Source organism: Ranitomeya variabilis, chromosome 2 (assembly GCF_051348905.1).
Source record: "Ranitomeya variabilis isolate aRanVar5 chromosome 2, aRanVar5.hap1, whole genome shotgun sequence".
In the NCBI taxonomy this organism is placed as follows: domain Eukaryota; kingdom Metazoa; phylum Chordata; class Amphibia; order Anura; family Dendrobatidae; genus Ranitomeya; species Ranitomeya variabilis.
Genome location: NC_135233.1, coordinates 471202136 through 471222959, shown reverse-complemented (window position 1 = coordinate 471222959; position 20824 = coordinate 471202136). Strand labels below are relative to the sequence as shown.

The following is a 20824-nucleotide window of genomic DNA, read 5'->3' as shown; positions in this document are numbered from 1 at the left end:
AGGTTGCGACGTCAGCAAGGAGGTGAAAGAGTCATGTTTTGGGCCGGAATCATGGTGAAACAGCTGGTAGGGCCCTTTAAGGTTCCTGAAGGTGTGAAAATGACGTCTGCAAAGTATATAGCGTTTCTGACTGACAACTTTCTTCCATGGTATAAAAAGCAGAAACGTGCCTTCAGGAACAAAATCATCTTCATGCTGACAATGCACCATCTCATGCTGCAAAGAATCCCTCTGAGTCATTGGCTGCTATGGGCATAAAAGGAGATAAACTCATGGTGTAGCCACCATCTTCCCCTGACCTCAACCCCATACAGAACCTTTGGAGTATCATCAAGCAAAAGATCTATGAGGGTGGGAGGCAGTTCACATCAAAACAGCAGCTCTGGGAGGCTATTCTGACTTCATGCAAAGAAATACGAGCAGAAACTCTCCAAAAACTCACAAGTTCAATGGATGCAAGAATTGTGAAGGTGATAACAAAGAAGGGTTCCTATGTTAACATGTAACTTGGCCTGTTAGGATGTTTTGGCGTTAAATAGCTTTTTTGTTCAGTGAATGTGACCTCCTAATGCTGCAAATTCTTCAAATGAGCATTTACAGTTCTTTAAAACATATCAAATGTTTAGAAATTCTACTGTGAGTTTTTATTCATTTTGGAGATTATACTGTTATCATTGGGAGGTTTCTTCAATAAAATTCGATGTATACTCTAAAGGGTGATGACTTTTATTAGACTGACTGTCATTTACACTGACCATTTAGGAAAATCCGAGAAAAATGTCATTTGCATAATAATTTGGAACACGGTGCAGACGGCTTTGGAGGGCTGATCCTACTGACAGATGCCCTTTGAAGAGGGTGGGAAATAATTTGCGATAGACGCCTGTATTGTGCTGCCTTTCAATAGAGCTGGTGTGACTGTGTGTGCAGATGCCATCACTCAGGACAGTGGTCTGTGGCCCTTGGCCAGGAGAGCGAGTTCCGGCCCGTACCTGGCAGCGGCTTTCTTCGGATTAGCCGATGTGGCACGACCTCACGTGTTTTGTGCCTCAACAATGACATCACGGCAGGCCGGCTAATCAAAAGAACCAAATGCCGGCAGGTAAGAGGTGTTACCCCCTCGCCCATCCATTGGCCACAGATCATCGTGACGGCTGATGGAACGGGACGTGCGAATCGATTCATTATGACTCTATTTCCAATAATCACATCCGATAAAGATCCTTCCAATTTACATTATTCGCATTTAGAGACAGTTTTCTCAGATAAATATCTACTTAGATATCAGTTGATTCAAACAGGAAGTAACAGTGATGTTGTAATAACGGCCATGCAGGCACATTCCCTCTCTCCTGTTTCCCAGCCTCCTCTGGGTGTACCAACATGGCCGCATCCGCACTCTCCCCTCCCACTTACTTGACGCACGTTGTTTACGTCCCGCGGTTGGCGCTTTTCATCGTGACGTCAGTACGCAGCTCCACAGGGGGCGGGGCTTTGTAGAGAAGCAAAACACAGAGTGACCCGGAACCGGGCGTCGCAGACTGCTCACCTCAGCGGAGACTTGTTGACCCTGTAGAACGGGGCAACCGGGAGAGAACCGCCAGCGTTATTAGGGCAGGTTACCGCGGGGTGTGAGTGTGGCGGAGGCGCTGCCTGTGTGACAGGAGTTCAGTCACAGGACAAAAGGCGACGGCGGGTTATTATGTAGGAGGAGGGGGCAGCAGTAGTGGGGTCCTGGCGTGGTTGTTATGGTGCTGGGGGTCTCCTGCACTGAGGGCCACGCAGGACACTAGTGGGATGTGAGTGTCAGCCTCGGGGTTCAGCGCCCTCGCCCCTGGGTTATGAGTTGAGGTGGGACCCGTCTACCCCCGCCGCCCCTCCTCGCCATGTCCCGCTGGCTGTTTCCGTGGTCCAGCTCTATCAAGACCCGGGCGTGCCGCTACCTGCTCCAGCATTACCTGGGCCACTACCTGGAGGAGCGGCTGAGCCTGGAGCAGCTGAGCCTGGACCTGTACAATGGCAGCGGCCGGCTGACCGACATCCACCTGGACATCTGGGTAATCGCACTGCGCCATTGTCAGAGATACCTGTAGTGTCACAAGGGAGTCCGGGACACCGACGGCCGGCGTCATCATGGGTCCTAATAACGAGGGCCAGCGTCATCATGGGCCCTAATAACGAGGGCCAGCGTCATCATGGGCCCTAATAACGAGGGCCGGCGTCATCATGGGCCCTAATAACGAGGGCCGGCGTCATCATGGGCCCTAATAACGAGGGCCGGCGGACAGACGTGAGACAGCTGTAGTTTACATGGGTAGACGAGGGACGGCTGGTGGACAGACCCAGGACGGCTGCGGTGTATATGGACGGACACAGGACAGCTGCGGTTTACATGGACAGACGTGGGACAGCTGTAGTTTACATGGGTAGATGGACGGCTGGTGGACAGACCCAGGACGGCTGCGGTGTATATGGACGGACGCAGGACAGCTGCGGTTTACATGGACAGACGTGGGACAGCTGTAGTTTACATGGGTAGACGAGGGACGGCTGGTGGACAGACCCAGGATGGCTGCGGTTTACATGGACGGACATAGGACGCCTGCGGTTTACATGGACAGACGTGGGACAGCTGTAGTTTACATGGATAGACGAGGGACAACTGGTGGACAGACCCAGGACAGCTGCAGTCTACATGGACAGACGCTGGATGGCTGCTGTTTACGTGGAAGGACGGGGGATGGCTGCTGTTTGGGTGGACGGATGCGGGACGGCTGCGGTTTGTGTGGAAGGACGGAGGCGGGACGGCTGCAGTTTGCGTGGACAGATGTGACGGCTGCAGTTTGTGTGGACGGACGGAGGTGGGACGGCTGCGGTTTGTGTGGACGGACAGAGGCGGGACGGCTGCGGTTTGTGTGGACGGACAGAGGCGGGACGGCTGCGGTTTGTGTGGACGGACAGAGGCGGGACGGCTGCGGTTTGTGTGGACGGACAGAGGCGGGACGGTTTCAGTTTGTGTGGACGGACAGGCTGGACGGCTGCAGTTTGTGTGGACAAACAGAGGCAGGACGGTTTCGGTTTGTGTGGACGGACGGAGGCAGGATGGTTTCAGTTTGTGTGGACGGACAGATGCGGGACGGCTGCGGTTTGTGTGGACGGACAGAGGCGGGACATCTGCAGTTTGTGGGGACTGTCGGAAGCAGGACGGCTGCGGTTTGCTTGGCCGGACGTACATTGATTCTACTTTTGCCTTTTGGATAGACATGTAATCAGTCCTTTACAGTATGGATTATGGACAGATGACTGCAGATTATACTGTCGGCAGATGTGGAATGATTGTAGTTTACATGGACAGATGCGGGACGGCTGCGGTGTACATGGACGGATGCAGGACGGCTGCAGTGTACATGGCGGGACAGCTGCAGTGTACATGGACGGACGCGGGACAGCTGCGGTGTACATGGCTGGACGTGGGACGCTGCGGTGTACATGGCTGGACGCGGGACAGCTGCGGTGTACATGGCTGGACGCGGGACAGCTGCGGTGTACATGGCTGGACATGGGACAGCTGCGGTGTACATGGCTGGACATGGGACAGCTGCGGTGTACATGGACGGACGTGGGACGACTGCAGTTTACATGGACGGACGTGGGGCGACTGCAGTTTACATGGACGGACGTGGGAGGGCTGTAGTTTACTTCATGGACCAGTGTATGTCGACTGTAGTTTACATGGGCAGACGTGTGATGACTGCAGATTATACTGCCGGCAGATGTGTACTGACTATAGCATACACCATGGACAGGTTTGTACTGACTGTAGCTACATGGACAGATATGTGACAATTGTAGGCTGATGTGTAATGACTGATTTACATTTTGCAAGGATGTGTCATGGGATGAGTAACTTTTTAAATACAATGTACTGCTTCTCTTCTACTGACCCTAGGTCACACCCTGCATTACACTGTACTCCGTACATTCAGCATTCTGGTGGTCTGTGGACGAATGCCCCTCTACTAACATCTTACCTTGTAGTATGGGATTTTGTACTGTCAGCTTTTCCTGTATAAGACTTTGCTACTGTGTCCGGTATTATACTACTAGATGGTGGCCCGATTCTAACGCATTGGGTATTCTAGAATATGTATATAGTTTATTTATGAAGTTTTCAGAATAATTCAATTTATACACAGGAGCCGGTCGGGCGCGACCAATTAGCGAAGTGTAGTTCAAATTCCGCGCCAATTCGCGGCCGGACTGCGCCAGTCACTGATTGTTCGTGGCCGGGCGTGACCAATTAGTGAAGCCAGGGCCGGCTCCAGGTTTTTGAGGGCCCTGGGCGAAAGAGTCTCAGTGGGCCCCCCTCTTTAACACATACAACGATTCATGATGCACAGATACAGCAGAGAAATATAAAACAGCCCACGTAGCATATAACACAGCCCACGTAGCATATAACACAGCCCACGTAGCATATAACACAGCCCACGTAGCATATAACACAGCCCACGTAGCATATAACACAGCCCACGTAGCATATAACACAGCCCACGTAGCATATAACACAGCCCACGTAGCATATAACACAGCCCACGTAGCATATAACACAGCCCACGTAGCATATAACACAGCCCACGTAGCATATAGCACAGCCACGTAGTATATAGCACGGCCCACGTAGTATATAACACGGCCCACGTAGCATATAGCACGGCCCACGTAGCATATAGCACGGCCCACGTAGCATATAGCACGGCCCACGTATCATATAGCACGGCCCACGTAGTATATAGCACAGCCCACGTAGTGTATAACACAGCCCACGCAGTGTATAGCACAGCCCACGCAGTGTATAGCACAGCCCACGCAGTGTATAGCACAGCCCACGCAGTGTATAGCACAGCCCACGCAGTGTATAGCACAGCCCACGCAGTGTATAGCACAGCCCACGCAGTGTATAGCACAGCCCACGCAGTGTATAGCACAGCCCACGCAGTATATAGCACAGCCCACGTAGTATATAGCACAGCACGCAGTGTATAACAGCCCACATAGTATATAGCACAGCTTATGTTGTATATAACACAGCCACGTAGTATATTGCCCAGCCACGTAATATATTGCACAGCCCACGTAGTATATAGCACAGAGACGCAGTATATAACACAGCTCACACAGTATATAACAGCCCACGTAGTTTATAGCACAGCGATGTAGTATATAGCACAGAGACGTAGTATATAACACAGCCCACGTAGTATATAGCAATGTGGGCACCATATCCCTGTTTAAAAAAATTATTAAAATAAAAAATAGTTATATACTTACCTTCCGGCGGTCCTCGGATCCAGCCCAGGTGTTTACCAATGCTCCTCGCGATGCTCCGGTCCCAAGAATGCATTGCGGTCTTGCAAGATGATGACGTAGCGGTCTCGCGAGACCGCTACGTCATCATCTCGCGAGACCGCAATGCATGGCCTGGAGCGTCGCGAGGAGCTGGAAAGATGCCAGAAGGTGAGTGTATATAATGATTTTTTATTATTTTTAACATTAGATCTTTTTACTATTGATGCTTCACAGGCAGCATCAATAGTAAAAAGTTGGTCACACAGGGTTAATAGCAGCGTTAACGGACTGCATTACACCGCGGTGTAACGCAGCCATTAACCCTGTGTGAGCGCTGACTGGAGGGGGCACTGACAGAGAGTAGGAAGGGGCGAATTTGTGGCCGGACTGTGCCCTTCGCTGATTGGTATCCAGCGATGCAGGATTTCCGTGACAGACAGACAAACAGACGGAAGTGCCCCTTAGACGAATATATATATATATATATATATATATCATGAAAATGAGAAAAAAAGTCAGACCGCACCAACAGTCTCTGTAGAACGTGGTGGGAACCGCTCACCTGCACGTTGATGGCCAAAACATCCAGTCCTGGGTGCAGAGTTCTGTGAATAAGATCCAACTGTAGATATCGATGAAAGGAAGAGGAACGCACTCACTGGACGTCTGATGCAGGTAACTTTATTGTGATATAAAAGTCATCTTCACAACCGGGGGTGCTGTACAAGGAGTGCGGCAAAGCTGGACAACAGCTGTTTCGCGCCTGGCTGGCGCTTCAACAGGTCAGTAAAGGTGTTAACAGAAAACGCTGGGAGAAATAGGATCAGGTGAGGCCGTGACGCCTCCCACCCACTTCCTCCCTTCGTGACCTGATCACACTCCACCATGTGACAAGATCCTAAAACATACCTTAAAAACAATAAACATTATACCAAAAATATTATTCCAGAAAGAAAAAACGCGTCCTATTCTACCAACGAATAATCTATCCTACAAAACGCAGTATTATACATTAAAGTGCGGAATTCTACAGCTTTTTATGAACAGATGAGTCACATGAAAAATGATGTCTAAATACTTTGTTTACTGGGGTGCATAACTATAACAGCTGAAAAACTATAGGAAAATGGCCATGTCAACCCTGTCATTAAAACCTAATGGGCCCATCGCGTTGGTTAGCATAATCCACCGGGCTTCCTTTTTTAGGAGCGTATTGTGTAGGTCCCCCCCCTCTTTTGGGTTGGGTGACCTTCTCAATACCTGCAAACGACAAAACGCTAGGGTCACCACCATGTCTATCACGAACGTGTTTGATTAAGCTGTTATAGTTATGCACCCCAGTAAACAAAGTATTTAGACCTCATTTTTCATGTGACTCATCTGTTCATAAAAAGCTGTAGAATTCCGCACTTTAATGTATAATACTGCGTTTTGTAGGATAGATTATTCGTTGGTAGAATAGGACGCGTTTTTTCTTTCTGGAATAATATTTTTGGTATAATGTTTATTGTTTTTAAGGTATGTTTTAGGATCTTGTCACATGGTGGAGTGTGATCAGGTCACGAAGGGAGGAAGTGGGTGGGAGGCGTCACGGCCTCACCTGATCCTATTTCTCCCAGCGTTTTCTGTTAACACCTTTACTGACCTGTTGAAGCGCCAGCCAGGCGCGAAACAGCTGTTGTCCAGCTTTGCCGCACTCCTTGTACAGCACCCCCGGTTGTGAAGATGACTTTTATATCACAATAAAGTTACCTGCATCAGACGTCCAGTGAGTGCGTTCCTCTTCCTTTCATCGATATCTACAGTTGGATCTTATTCACAGAACTCTGCACCCAGGACTGGATGTTTTGGCCATCAACGTGCAGGTGAGCGGTTCCCACCACGTTCTACAGAGACTGTTGGTGCGGTCTGACTTTTTTTCTCATTTTCATGAGATAGATATATATATATATATATATATATATATATATATATATATATATATATATATATATATATATATATATATATATATAAACAGAGCAACATCTGCAGAGACATTGAACAAGCAGGGGATGCTGGATAGATTTGTCTCAGTTCGCATCTCTGTAAGACATTCTCTTGCTCATGTTCAGTACATATAAGTGAAGCATTATGTCAATTTTTCTTGTAGCTGACACCCTCAGGCTTCATGCACGTGGCTGTGTTATGGGTCTGTGCCGGCGCAAGGTTGTATGGAGCTGTAATACAACGCCGATAGTGCTCTGTGGGCTGTACTGTGCTCCCATCTGCCTCCTATGTCTTTTCTGTATGAATCTGACTGAAAAAAAAAGTGCAGCATATTCTGTGAAAATTGTTCCTCCCCCAGTGCAAATTGGGATTAGCAGCAAAATTTATAAATGTTCTGCTGTTTGCAATAAACCACTCTTCCCTTACATTTTTGGACCACACTCTTGACAACTCAAGAATATTGGTGAACTGGTTGCCATTACCAATGAGGAAGGGCTAATATTCCACAGGAACGCTGTCAGAGCCCTGTGTGTGGCTATGCATCACATTTGGAGCAGGTCGTAACAGCCAGAGTTGCTCTACTAAGTACTATAGATGATTGTCATGGAGAGGTTCAGTAGCATTTTATAATGAATTAGAAACCACTTGTCATTATTGTGCTGAGCTTTTTAAAAGGGATCTGTCATCAAGAGTTACCCCTAGAAGGTATTAGTAACATTTTATCAGGCTCCTAATGCCCTCTGTAATGTTTCTTGTATTAATCCTAAATGCTAAATGTAAGTGTTTAAAAATTAAGTTCAGTTGTCCCTGCTCTCCCTGCCTGTGGTCACCGGACTAGTCCGGGACTGCCATCATTCAGTAAGGAGGATTAGAATAGTGACGGCTTCTTTTCCTCCTTACATTTCTAATTGCCTGACCATTAGAAATAGCCAGTGGGCTTGCTTGTTGTCAAGGGCTGTGGTGTTTTGCCTACTGCATACCTAATGTAAAAATTGCAAGCTGTTAACGGCGTATTCACATGTGGCAGTTGTAAATCTGCATCTGGAAAAATTGCCTTCAGTTGTACTGTACTGAGATTTCCCATGGTTTAGTAAAGCGATAAATGGCTGAAAAATGACATAACTTTGACAAATTGCAGTAGAACCAAATTTATTTTCGTTAACTGCAATGTGGGAATATTCCCAAAGGTGGGTTGTGTCCTGAAAACAACTCCTTTTCCCTGCAACAGCCTCCTAATCAAAGCGAAGGATGAATATGCCGGGGAAAGATGCCATCAGTAAAGGAAAATGCAGTATTACGCTATGTTCACACTGGGCCTTTTTGCAGCATTTTTTGCTGTTTTTTTAATGCTAATTTTCATCTGCATTTGACAGTGCCTGATAGATCTATGACATTTCAGAAATCTCATGCACATAGCTTGGTTTTTTGTGTGGACAGTATTTTGTGCATTTTTGGACATGGAGCGTGTCACTTCTTTCTGTGTTTTTCACCCAATGAATGGAAAAATAGTCATGAAAAAAACGCAGCAAAACCGCCACAACATACGCAGCAAAACCAGCAGTTTTGTCGCAGCTTCTTTCCTGCCAAGCACTCAGGTTTTGCTGCAGAAAAAATGCCCAGTGTGAAATAGCCTTACAATATCCTGCTGTGCAAATGGGCAGTGCAGTTTTTTCTTAGCGAGTTTCCATATGGGTCCATTATTAGTCTGGAGCTCGGGAACCTCTTCTGTGACATCCATATGCTGTAATAGGGTTTCTGTTGTCTTTTTGGGACACCCCCTTTTGTACCTCATATTCTGCACATTGACCTTGGATTAATAAAGCAATTTTCTGGCTTAAAACTCCTGAAATAAATATGTTTGCAATTTAAGCAAAAATAGAGTTTGTACATTAGTCCGATCCAGGGTCCTGGAAATACCTGGAGAGCGCTGCTGCAGACACTACATCCGGCACAATAATTAGTAACGTACTCAATGTTCACAGTGGTTCTAGGAATCGCACAGTTGTGAAAGGGCAGCGGCCGTCCAGGAAATCCTCAGCTGTCACTGCACTATTTCATTACAAAACCTTCTCTTGGCAATGCTCCTCTGGGGCCAGCGTCCACGGTGCGCGTTCTTCTGAGATGTGGGCACTTCATCAAAGTCAATTGTATCAGTAGGAATTAATTGCAGATATTAACAATAAGCAAACTATACACAGAGTTTCTGCACCCTTGTGGCCATCAAAGGGGGTTTCCGCTTTTGGAAAACCCCTATTCTCCAGCTGCCGTTGGTCAGTGCCGTGGCCGTGTTCACACATTTGCATCTTTGCAGTTTTTTTTAATGAAAATTTTAAGATGTTTTACAGTACTAGCAAAAGCTCTGAGATTTCAGAAATGTCATGCGCACACATTGTTTTTTTTTTTTTTCTGACTGATTTGGAAAACTTCTGCGTTTTTGGAAACTGTAGCATGTTACTACTTTTAGCATTTTTTTTTTTTAAGTGTTCTTTTACCCATAGAAAGCAACGCAGGTATCAGGTTTTGGTGCAAAAACTTTAAGGAAGTTGCATCATGATTTTTTTGGGGGCACTAGACTTTATCAACATGCACAAGAGAAAGCAAAAATGCAGTAAAACCTGCTTTTTGTAAGCATCTTTTTTAAGGCCAAGAGAACTGGTTTTGCCTGCAGAAAAAAATGCAGCAAAAACGCAACGTGTGAACATAGCCTAGAAGACACTGCAAGCAGTGGCGGAGACTCATTGCTGGACCTGGGGAGTGTTAGTAGAGCACCTTTTATTTTAATTTTTTGAACAAAATGCAGCCAGAGGACGGCCTGATTCTAGAAAACTATTAAACCAATTTACAATTAATTTTTAATAATTCGATTGACAGCCACTGCTACTTTTAAGAAGCCGCAGGAATCCCCGCTCATATTTCGAACGAGTGAAGTCTGAAGAGTATTTGCAGCATTTCCAAGATAGAAGCCTCAGCCATAGCCACATAATTTAGAATGAATATTGACTCTGCAAAAATAGCTTTTGACACATACACAGATATGAAAAGTGTAGGCTGTAAGATCAGCACGGGTGTAAACAGGTCGCCTGCTTCTACGTGAGCAATGGATTCGTCCTGGGCATTCATCACTTCCTAAATTCCTGTGCCACTTCTGTCAGCTGGTATTGCCCAATGCATAGTTTTTCGATGAGTAGAAGAAACATTGGATTCATTCACCTCACCAGTTTTTTACTCTGTCGCCTCATTGGGGGACACAGGACCATGGGTGTTATGCTGCTGTCCACTAGGAGGCGACAATATACATAATCTGAAACAGATTAACTGTGGCTCCTCCTCTGCAGTATACCCCCCTGGATGGCATCAGCCTTCTCCAGTTTTTGCTTAGTGTCGCATAGGAGGCACACCTAATATTTTTTCTTTTGCTCCGTTTTTTTCCCGACGGATTACAGATGAAGAAAAGAGGGTCTCCTGTGAGACTCCCGGCATGGCTCCTTCCTCGGCCCCCTATCACGGGGTGCCCGGTTGAAGTAGAGATGGCTATTCCCCATGTTGCTCCTTCCCCAGTCCCTCGGGTGCTGGTTCGAAGTCAAGACCCCCCTCCTTCCCCAATTCCTTTAATACACAGATATGAGAAGTGTAGGCTGTAAGATCAGCACAGGTGGAAACAGGTCGCCTGCTTCTACGTGAGCAATGGATCCGTCCTGGGCATTCATCACTTCCTAAATTCCTGTTCCACTTCTGTCAGCTGGTATTGCCCAATGCAAAGTTTTTCGATGAGTAGAAGAAACATTGGATTCATTCACCTTTTACAAAGTGGATTTTGCAATGAAATGTAATAATTATCTTATTTTTAATCCCCACTAGTTCATTACTCTTCTGCAGTTTTTTTCTGCTGTTTTCATCTTTTTTCCATTTCTCTATCCCAATTCAGTCAGTGAACGACCTCCTGGACTCCGCGGGGGCTCCTCTTGAAATAGTTGACGGCTTCATTGGCAGTATCTCCGTTACTATCCCTTGGTCGGCGCTTGTCACAGAAAATTGCACTCTGGAAGTTTCCGAACTTCAGGTTACTTGTCGCCCAAAATATAGAGCTGGTAAGTTTCGTCATACCCGCTTTTGTTCTGTCCCCAATACCTGCTTTTTTCCAAAGCATTTAGATGTGATCTTGAATATGGTGCACAGACAAAAAATATAACAGGTATTTACACCCGAAAACTTTACTTAGCAACATACAACTGGACTGTAGAGCGAAAGACCCGGGCCGCACATCCACATGTTATACATGGATCTACTGCTGCTAAGAAAAATGCACAAAAAAGAAAATGAACTCAATGCTGTGAGTCAAACATGTACATGGTGTGTGCCAAATGTTATAGGTTTTAAAATATTGCTATGATATGCCATCACTTTCTGATCATTGGGGGTTTGTCCTATGACTCCCACCGACCATAAGGATGAAGGGGCTGCACTGCTGTTTAAGCGATGTTTCCGCTTCTGTTCATCCTGTCCAGGGTATATTTCCACCATCCCATTAACTTGCACGGAGCAATGCTGCAGATCCCTGCACAGCGTGCGTCCAGGGGACTGCGGTGACGCAGTGCTGCCCATTCATTTGCAGAAGGTCAGGTATGTCTCTTTATAGGATGAGACAACACTTTACCGAACACATTAGTTGAGGTCAGCCCTGATGGTTTTGACAGCCCTAACAAATGGGGTTGTCTCCAGTTTCCGTAATTGCACATTTTGGATAAAAAGAAGCAATATATTTTCAATATGTCCTATCCTGTTTCAAACAGGAGATAAGCCATTTAAAGACAGGTCTATCAGTGGCATATCCCCATCTCTATGTTGGAAGAATAGATAGTTGGGCCAACTATCTGACAGCTATCTAAGTGTTTGTTCGCCCCTTTGCTGCAGCCATTGTTATGAGTCTCCATCGCCCAATAGCTGTCATTTTTGTAGGAATAAATGGGACAGCATGGATTCTCAGAAAATAAAAGGGCAAAACTGAAGATAATCACCCGTCAACACAATTTAATTTTTGTAGAAAGACACAGCAGTTTAGCAAATGTAAAGGTACCAAGAAAGCATTTCTGTACCTAAAATATTAGGTTATGAAAGGTTCAGTGCGCCTGCATTAAGACGAACATATCATTATCATTGTTTGGAAGCTGCCTGTGAATGGACATTTATTGTAAGATGTCTATAATGTGCAGAGTGACAGGCAGAATTAATATTATCCCATATTATTGTCTTATCTATGGCATTTATCTGTGCTATGTTGTGCATAAATATGTGATTCTTCAGAATTTCTATTAGTCTATGCCTGATGAAGGAACCTGCGTAGTCTCGAAAGTTTGCAATTTGTTACCATCTTTTCAGTTAGCCATTAAAAGGTATCAACCACTGAGGACTCTCAATTCTGAATATTTTTCTATCCACTGGCTAACACGGTACCAAGATATATATCTTTCCTGTATTATTATCCCAGCAGAGGAAATATTGAAGTATATTGGCGGTCAGAAGATGTCAGTAGCAACACATACAAATTAATGATGTTTTAAGGTTTATAGAAAGGAAAACTGAGAAAAATGATGAATGAGGTTTGACCTCTGGTGTATCTTCCGAATGCAATACATAGGGGCTGTGGAGATGTCTGGGTGCGTCATTCTGCCTTTTTGGTAGCTCCCATTCAACCCTATGAATATGGGCTATCCTAGCAATGGATCAGAAAATGTTACAGTGGCCAGAAAGGAATTTGTCTGATGTTAATTTTTTCAGTGTTTTTTTTTTTTTCCATTCTGATTTGCTATTTTTCCCCACATTTCTACCAAACCTCCAGGTTCAGAGGGTGCAGAGTCACATAGCTGGTCATCATGTATGACTACCAGCATGCAGCTGGCCCAGGAGTGCCTAAAAGAGCAAGCCGAGGAACCTTCAGAGCCCCCGCAGCCTATCGAAGGATTGGAAATGTTTGCACAAACTATAGAGACAGGTACAGTTTCCTTCTAAATGTGTCCATATACCTTACATAGCTGTTGGCCAAACACTTGATTAACCAACATCAATCTCTCCCGTCTCCCCCATACACACACTCTCAGCTCAGCTAAGCATTCATGCTTGTTTAACAGGGAGAGCCAAATAAAGGTCTCCACACAACGCCGGCCATACCTGCCAATATTGATGGCTCGGCCAACAGTCTAATATTGGCGCCCCCGGTAGATGATGTGGTGGGAGATAGGAATCCGGCATCTACGATTTCAATATTACAATACAATATTTTATGCTCTAAGTCAGGGGTGAGGAACCTTATTTCTGCCAAAGACCGTTTGGATATTTATACCATAATTCGGCTGCCAAACAAATCGCACGCTAACTCTGCCCTCAAGGTACGTCCTGATGCTGGCACTGGTGTAAGAATGTAATCTTTCATTGCATGCCCTTCAGTAGTGAGCACTGCTCAGGCTCATAGAGCAAAAAGAAATTAATGGGCCAACCGCCGTAAAAATAAAGCTGCCGGCCAAAGCGCTGCGGTCCACGGGAATCTGCCTGGTGGCTGGAAAGAAGGTCTTCGAGGGCTGTAAATGGCCCGCGTGCCAAAGGTTCAAACCCCTGCTCTAAGTGATAAGCCACCAGAGATGTCTGGCAGCAGCTCTCTCATAGGAAACACAGGAGCTCTTGGCGGTGAGAGATGGCAGCATATTGTTTGGTCAACAGCCATGTAAAGTGTATGGGGGGCTTAAGCCACTACCAGAGACTTTGACGGTGGTTTATCTCCAGGTAAAACAAATGGATTGTGCATATAAATCTAGACTGTTCGATCATTAGCCCTAATGACTTTATCTGTCAGGGGAGTCTGAAGCCTCCCTACACATCAGATAGTAGGCCGATGATGCTGAAATTGACAGATTTGGCCAGCTTTAAGCTAATGCTTATAGGGGGCCTTTGTTTTAACACTGTATTATATAAAATAGCATTTAATAGCATGGTTTTATAGCACTGCGTACAGACAGATTTCTAGTCTTTTTACTCTCTGTACCATCTTGTATTTTCCATTTCTTCAGTGCTGCGGAGGATTAAGGTGACCTTTCTAGATACCATTATCCGAATTGAGAATATGCCAGCTGAATCTGCCACGGGGACAGCCCTGGAAATACATATTAAAAGGTCAGATGTCTTTCCTTTCCCGTTTTCTGTATGTAGAGGTATATAATTCTCTACCAATGTGCCATAATTCTATAAAGGGTTTGTTTGATTAGAGACAAACCGTTTTAGAATTGCTGCTGCCAGGACAATGGTTAATCCGGTACCACTCCTGGCATCTCCGACTTCCTATGTGAGACATCCCCTTTAACATAAGTTGTCATTTTTACTTACAACCGTATTCCTTCCACCTCCATACTCATGGTGATTGTCGCGTTCCCCAGACTAGATTATTGTGATGAGGCGGTCAGAGATTCCGGTCAGACCTTTCCCGTGGACATCCATCAGCCTCCTGCGTTTATCCAGAAGATCCTGCAGCTCAGTGGTGTCTCACTGCACTATGAAGATTTCAAGAACCGACAACGGACGCCGTCTCCCATACCCGATCCCGAGGTAAATGTGGGTGGTGGGTTTCTGGCGACATACATTGCTCTGTCAAACAGCTGACCACTACGGTTGCTCAGAGTTTGGTGCTCGCCAGTTTTGGAGTCATGACTTCTTTAAAAGTTTGGCTAAAACTAAAGGCTGAGTCGCACATAACGATATTGTTAACGATATCGTTGCAACGTCACGCTTTTGGTGACGTAGCAACGATCCCGCTAACGATCTCGTTATGTGTGACAGCGACCAACGATCAGGCCCCTGCTGGGAGATCGTTGGTCGTTGGGGAATGATCAGGACCATTTTTTGGTCGCTGATCACCCGCTGTCATCGCTGGATCGGCGTGTGTGACGCCGATCCAGCGATGTGTTCACTTGTAACCAGGGTAAATATCGGGTTACTAAGCGCAGGGCCGCGCTTAGTATCCCGATATTTACCCTGGTTACCATTGTAAAAGTAAAAAAAAAAACCAGTACATACTCACATTCTGATGTCTGTCACGTCCCCCGGCGTCCACAGGGTTAAAACTGCTTTCGGCAGGAGCGCTGCTAATATGCACGCGCTGCTGCCGAGAGCTTCCCTGCACTGACTGTGTCAGCGCCGGCCGTAAAGCAGAGCACAGCGGTGACATCACCGCTGTTACTGCCGGCGCTGACACATTCCATGCAGGGAAGCTCTCGGCTAGTGTTTTTTTTTTTTTTTTTACTTTTACAATGGTAACCAGGGTAAATATCGGGTTACTAAGCGCGGCCCTGCACTTAGTAACCCGATGTTTACCCTGGTTACCCGGGTGCTGCAGGGGGACTTCGGCATCGTTGAAGACAGTTTCAACGATGCCGAAGTCGTTCCCCTGATAGTTGGTCGCTGGAGAGAGCTGTCTTGTGTGACAGCTCCCCAGCGACCACACAACAACTTACCAATGATCACGGCCAGGTCGTATCGCTGGTCGTGATCGGTGGTAAGTCGTTTAGTGTGACTCCAGCTTAACTCTTTCTTCTGGGTAGAGTGCTTTGTTAGTTCTGTAAAATGATTGCATTGCTTTCTTTCACTGAGCGCTAATTATTTAGACTGTTTGTTTTTTTCTTTATTGTTCTTGCTGTGTTTGCCAGGCAAAGTTAGCATTTGGTTAAACATTAATTTTGACAATTTGAAAGCTGCCGCTGATTGGCAGCATCACTCATGTGACATAAATATTAAACGTGATACTCTATCGAAGGAATATGGGAAGACTTTTCGATCATTGGTCGATTATGCACACTACTGCTCCATTAACTCTTAATGGGAGTGCCAGAGATTGCTGAACGTCTCGTCTGATCTTCCATTAGAACCAATGGCGTGGCAGTGCCAGTGATCAACCTCCGCTCCATTAAACCTGGGATTTTCAGAACCCCAATTCTTGGGATGGCAGGGTGCCACAGTGGTCAGACCTACAACAACCAAAAAGTTATACCTTATCTCATTGATAGGCGATAACTTTCGAACTTAAGAATACCCCTTTGAGTTCCCCAAATAAATGAAATAAATATATACTCACCTTCTGGACTGATGCCTTCTCAGACTCACTGGGATCAATGCGCCTGGACCCCAATCAATTGGAAAGTTAACTTCTTTCCCATGGATAGCGGATTACGTTCACACTTGAGAATTCCCCTTTAATTATTTAAGGAGGTCTTGTCCACCTCTGAACAACCCCTTCATGGTTATACAGAACAAACCTCTATATTTTCTATATATGATCGGGACCCTCAGCTTTGTGTCTACCAGTATTCAAATTTCTTACTTTAATACATTGTAATCACTGATCACAACGTTTTATCCAAGTATCTTGGGTGTGCTCGAATAATATGCTCGAGTCTCTGCGGCTGCATGATTTGCTTCTAACAAACCACAAAACATGCCGCCGCAGGGACTCGAACATATTATTCAATCATGCCAAGATACTCGGATAACACCCCAGCATGCTCAGATAACACCTTATCCCAGCACGTTTGCTCATCACTAATCATCTTATTTCAATTAGTTTAGTCCTGTTGGGTTGTTTGTTATTCTGAAGGCATCCTGTACATAAAAATAGGAAAGATAATCACACATACCCTGCAACACCAGTTACAAGCCTCCTCTGCTGGCTCCTATCTCTCATGTGATCCCTGAAGCCAATAAGGTGCTGTCTACATTAGCAACTATGCAGAGCCTACTGATAGCCTGCAGTGGTTATGTGATGTCACCCCTGCATCTATATGAGCAAAGCCTGGTGCCAGAATGGAAGAGACGGGCTGGAGCAGTAGGAGTTGATTACAGCTGTCTTTATTTTTATGTACATGAAGACTTTGAAGAAAAGGAAAAAAAAAATGTAGTTGTACAACCCCTTTATTTGCTTCCGGACCACCTATAGACCTTAAACATCCAGGCGATCCGGATACAACATTCTAGAACATCATTGCAAAGTAAGCAGCCGGATAGTGGTAAGGAACCAGCTGTCAGACAAATCCATACCCCATAGAGAAGGCAGAGATGGTTTATTACCATATCTGCTTTGTTGATTAGTATTTACACCATGCTGAAGGGCAACTTTGGATATATGATATAGAAAGCAGACTCAGATCATCTCAGCAGTTCAAGCAAGCATCTGAACTTTCCGTGTAACTGGGGTTAATATACAAGACCTAGTCACCAGAGAAATCAGCAATAGAAAATGTATTTAAATGTTGAAATGTCCCCCAAAGATCATTTTTGATATTATGAGGTGCACAAAATGTAATATAAATGAAAAGGTAAATAAACATTAGCAAGAAAAGTCAATACATATTTAAAAAAAATAAAAAAAAACCACCGTCATTCTCTGTATATTATTGTGCTTTTGTTTGTTTCTCATTTTTTTATGTTCACAGAACTCTCCGGAACCCACTAAGCACACAGATACTGATTCGCCTCAATCATTAGGGGCTGCCAGTCGAACACCACAACCCCCTACCACCACGACCCTGCAAATAGGCAGCTGCTCTGGATGTACAGAACTGATAATCAAACTGAAACAGAATGATATGTTTCCAGGACCGAAGGTGAGAAAACGGCTGTTATTACGTGCCTGTATACTGGATATATTACAGCATGATTAAGAATTGTAAGGGCTGTCCAGGAGTGTTTGAAAAACAAAAACATCCATTATCCAACTACAGGTCCTTCTCAAAAAATTAGCATATAGTGTTAAATTTCATTATTTACCATAATGTAATGATTACAATTAAACTTTCATATATTATAGATTCATTATCCACCAACTGAAATTTGTCAGGTCTTTTATTGTTTTAATACTGATGATTTTGGCATACAACTCCTGATAACCCAAAAAACCTGTCTCAATAAATTAGCATATTTCACCCGTCCAATCAAATAAAAGTGTTTTTTAATAACAAACAAAAAAAACATCAAATAATAATGTTCAGTTATGCACTCAATACTTGGTCGGGAATCCTTTGGCAGAAATGACTGCTTCAATGCGGCGTGGCATGGAGGCAGTCAGCCTGTGACACTGCTGAGATGTTATGGAGGCCCAGGATGCTTCAATAGCGGCCTTAAGCTCATCCAGAGTGTTGGGTCTTGCGTCTCTCAACTTTCTCTTCACAATATCCCACAGATTCTCTATGGGGTTCAGGTCAGGAGAGTTGGCAGGCCAATTGAGCACAGTAATACCATGGTCAGTAAACCATTTACCAGTGGTTTTGGCACTGTGAGCAGGTGCCAGGTCGTGCTGAAAAATGAAATCTTCATCTCCATAAAGCATTTCAGCCGATGGAAGCATGAAGTGCTCCAAAATCTCCTGATAGCTAGCTGCATTGACCCTGCCCTTGATGAAACACAGTGGACCAACACCAGCAGCTGACATGGCACCCCACACCATCACTGACTGTGGGTACTTGACACTGGACTTCAGGCATTTTGGCATTTCCTTCTCCCCAGTCTTCCTCCAGACTCTGGCACCTTGATTTCCGAATGACATGCAAAATTTGCTTTCATCAGAAAAAAGTACTTGGGACCACTTAGCAACAGTCCAGTGCTGCTTCTCTGTAGCCCAGGTCAGGCGCTTCTGCCGCTGTTTATGGTTCAAAAGTGGCTTTACCTGGGGAATGCGGCACCTGTAGCCCATTTCCTGCACACGCCTGTGCACGGTGGCTCTGGATGTTTCCACACCAGACTCAGTCCACTGCTTCCTCAGGTTCCCCAAGGTCTGGAATCGGTCCTTCTCCACAATCTTCCTCAGGGTCCGGTCACCTCTTCTCGTTGTACAGCATTTTCTGCCACATTGTTTCCTTCCAACAGACTTACCATTGAGGTGCCTTGATACAGCACTCTGGGAACAGCCTATTTGTTGAGAAATTTATTTCTGGGTCTTACCCTCTTGCTTGAGGGTGTCAATGATGGCCTTCTTGACATCTGTCAGGTCGCCAGTCTTACCCATGATGGGGGTTTTGAGTAATGAACCAGGCAGGGAGTTTTTAAAAGCCTCAGGTATCTTTTGCATGTGTTTAGAGTTAATTAGTTGATTCAGAAGATTAGGGTAATAGGTCATTTAAGGTACCGTCACACTAAGCAACGTCGCCAGCGATCTGTGACGTTGCAGCGTCCTAGGGAGCGATATCGCTGTATTTGACACGCAGCAGCGATCAGAATCCCGCTGTGAAATTGCTGGTCGCTGCTAGAAGGTCTGCACATTATTTGGTCGCTAGGTCGCCGTGTATCGCCGTGTTTGACAGCAAAAGCAACCATACCAGCGATATTTTACACTGGTAACCAGGGTAAACATCGGGTTACTAAGCGCAGGGCCGCGCTTAGTAACCCGATGTTTACCCTGGTTACCAGCGTAAAAGTTAAAAAAACAAACAGCACATACTCACCAGCGCGTCCCCCAGCCTCTGCTTCCTGACACTGACTGAGCGCCGGCCCTAAACTGAAAGTGAAAGCACAGCGGTGACGTCACCGCTGTGCTGTTAGGGCCGGAGCTCAGTCAGTGTCAGGAAGCAGAGGCTGGGGGACGCGCTGGTGAGTATGTGCTGTTTGTTTTTTTAACTTTTACGCTGGTAACCAGGGTAAACATCGGGTTACTAAGCGCGGCCCTGCGCTTAGCAACCCGATGTTTACCCTGGTTACCCGGGGACCTCGGCATCGTTGGTCGCTGGAGAGCGGTCTGTGTGACAGCTCTCCAGCGACCAAACAGCGACGCTGCAGCGATCGGCATCGCTGTCGCTATCGCTGCAGCGTCGCTTAATGTGACGGTACCTTTAGAGAACCTTTTCTTGATATGCTAATTTATTGAGACAGGTTTTTTGGGTTATCAGGAGTTGTATGCCAAAATCATCAGTATTAAAACAATAAAAGACCTGACAAATTTCAGTTGGTGGATAATGAATCTATAATATATGAAAGTTTAATTGTAATCATTACATTATGGTAAATAATGAAATTTAACACTATATGCTAATTTTTTGAGAAGGACCTGTATTTAAAGACCCACCACATGTTATACACCCATTACTGTTGCAGCCGCACACACTGCATTACTGTGTATGGCAGGCAATCTCCACATGTTGATTGACAAACAGCCACGAAATATGTGGGACATGGACTCGAGCATTGCTCTTGAGCACCCAGTGATACTATGCCAAGTAACGAGCATTCCCGAGCAACCTAATGCTCTATCTAGTAGCGAGCAGAGCTGAGCACGCGCTGTCATCATTACACAAGACCACTGAAGAAAGTGATTGGCTGCAGTGGTCACATGGATGTTCTGCACCTGATTGCTACAACAAAGTGAATGGACCAACTTTGGCCACCAGGGCTGCGACAACGGCGTCGGCAGGAATTGGCCATTTAGGTATCCAGTCAATTTTCGCTTTTGCACTTTTTTTTTAAA

The 20824-nt window shown here is 45.5% G+C and overlaps 1 protein-coding gene across 1 annotated transcript in view; it reads left to right on the top strand.

The window, feature by feature from the left end:
• Nucleotides 1-1470: 1470 nt before the first annotated feature.
• ATG2A (autophagy related 2A) overlaps nt 1471-20824 on the top strand; it is a 153141-nt gene continuing 133787 nt past the window's right edge. Inside the window, exons 1-6 of the mRNA XM_077287720.1 lie at nt 1471-2057; nt 11264-11426; nt 13175-13327; nt 14397-14499; nt 14760-14928; nt 17805-17975. Coding sequence (XP_077143835.1) covers nt 1887-2057; nt 11264-11426; nt 13175-13327; nt 14397-14499; nt 14760-14928; nt 17805-17975 — 930 coding nt within the window. The 5' untranslated portion in view covers nt 1471-1886. The remainder of the gene's footprint in view (nt 2058-11263; nt 11427-13174; nt 13328-14396; nt 14500-14759; nt 14929-17804; nt 17976-20824) is intronic.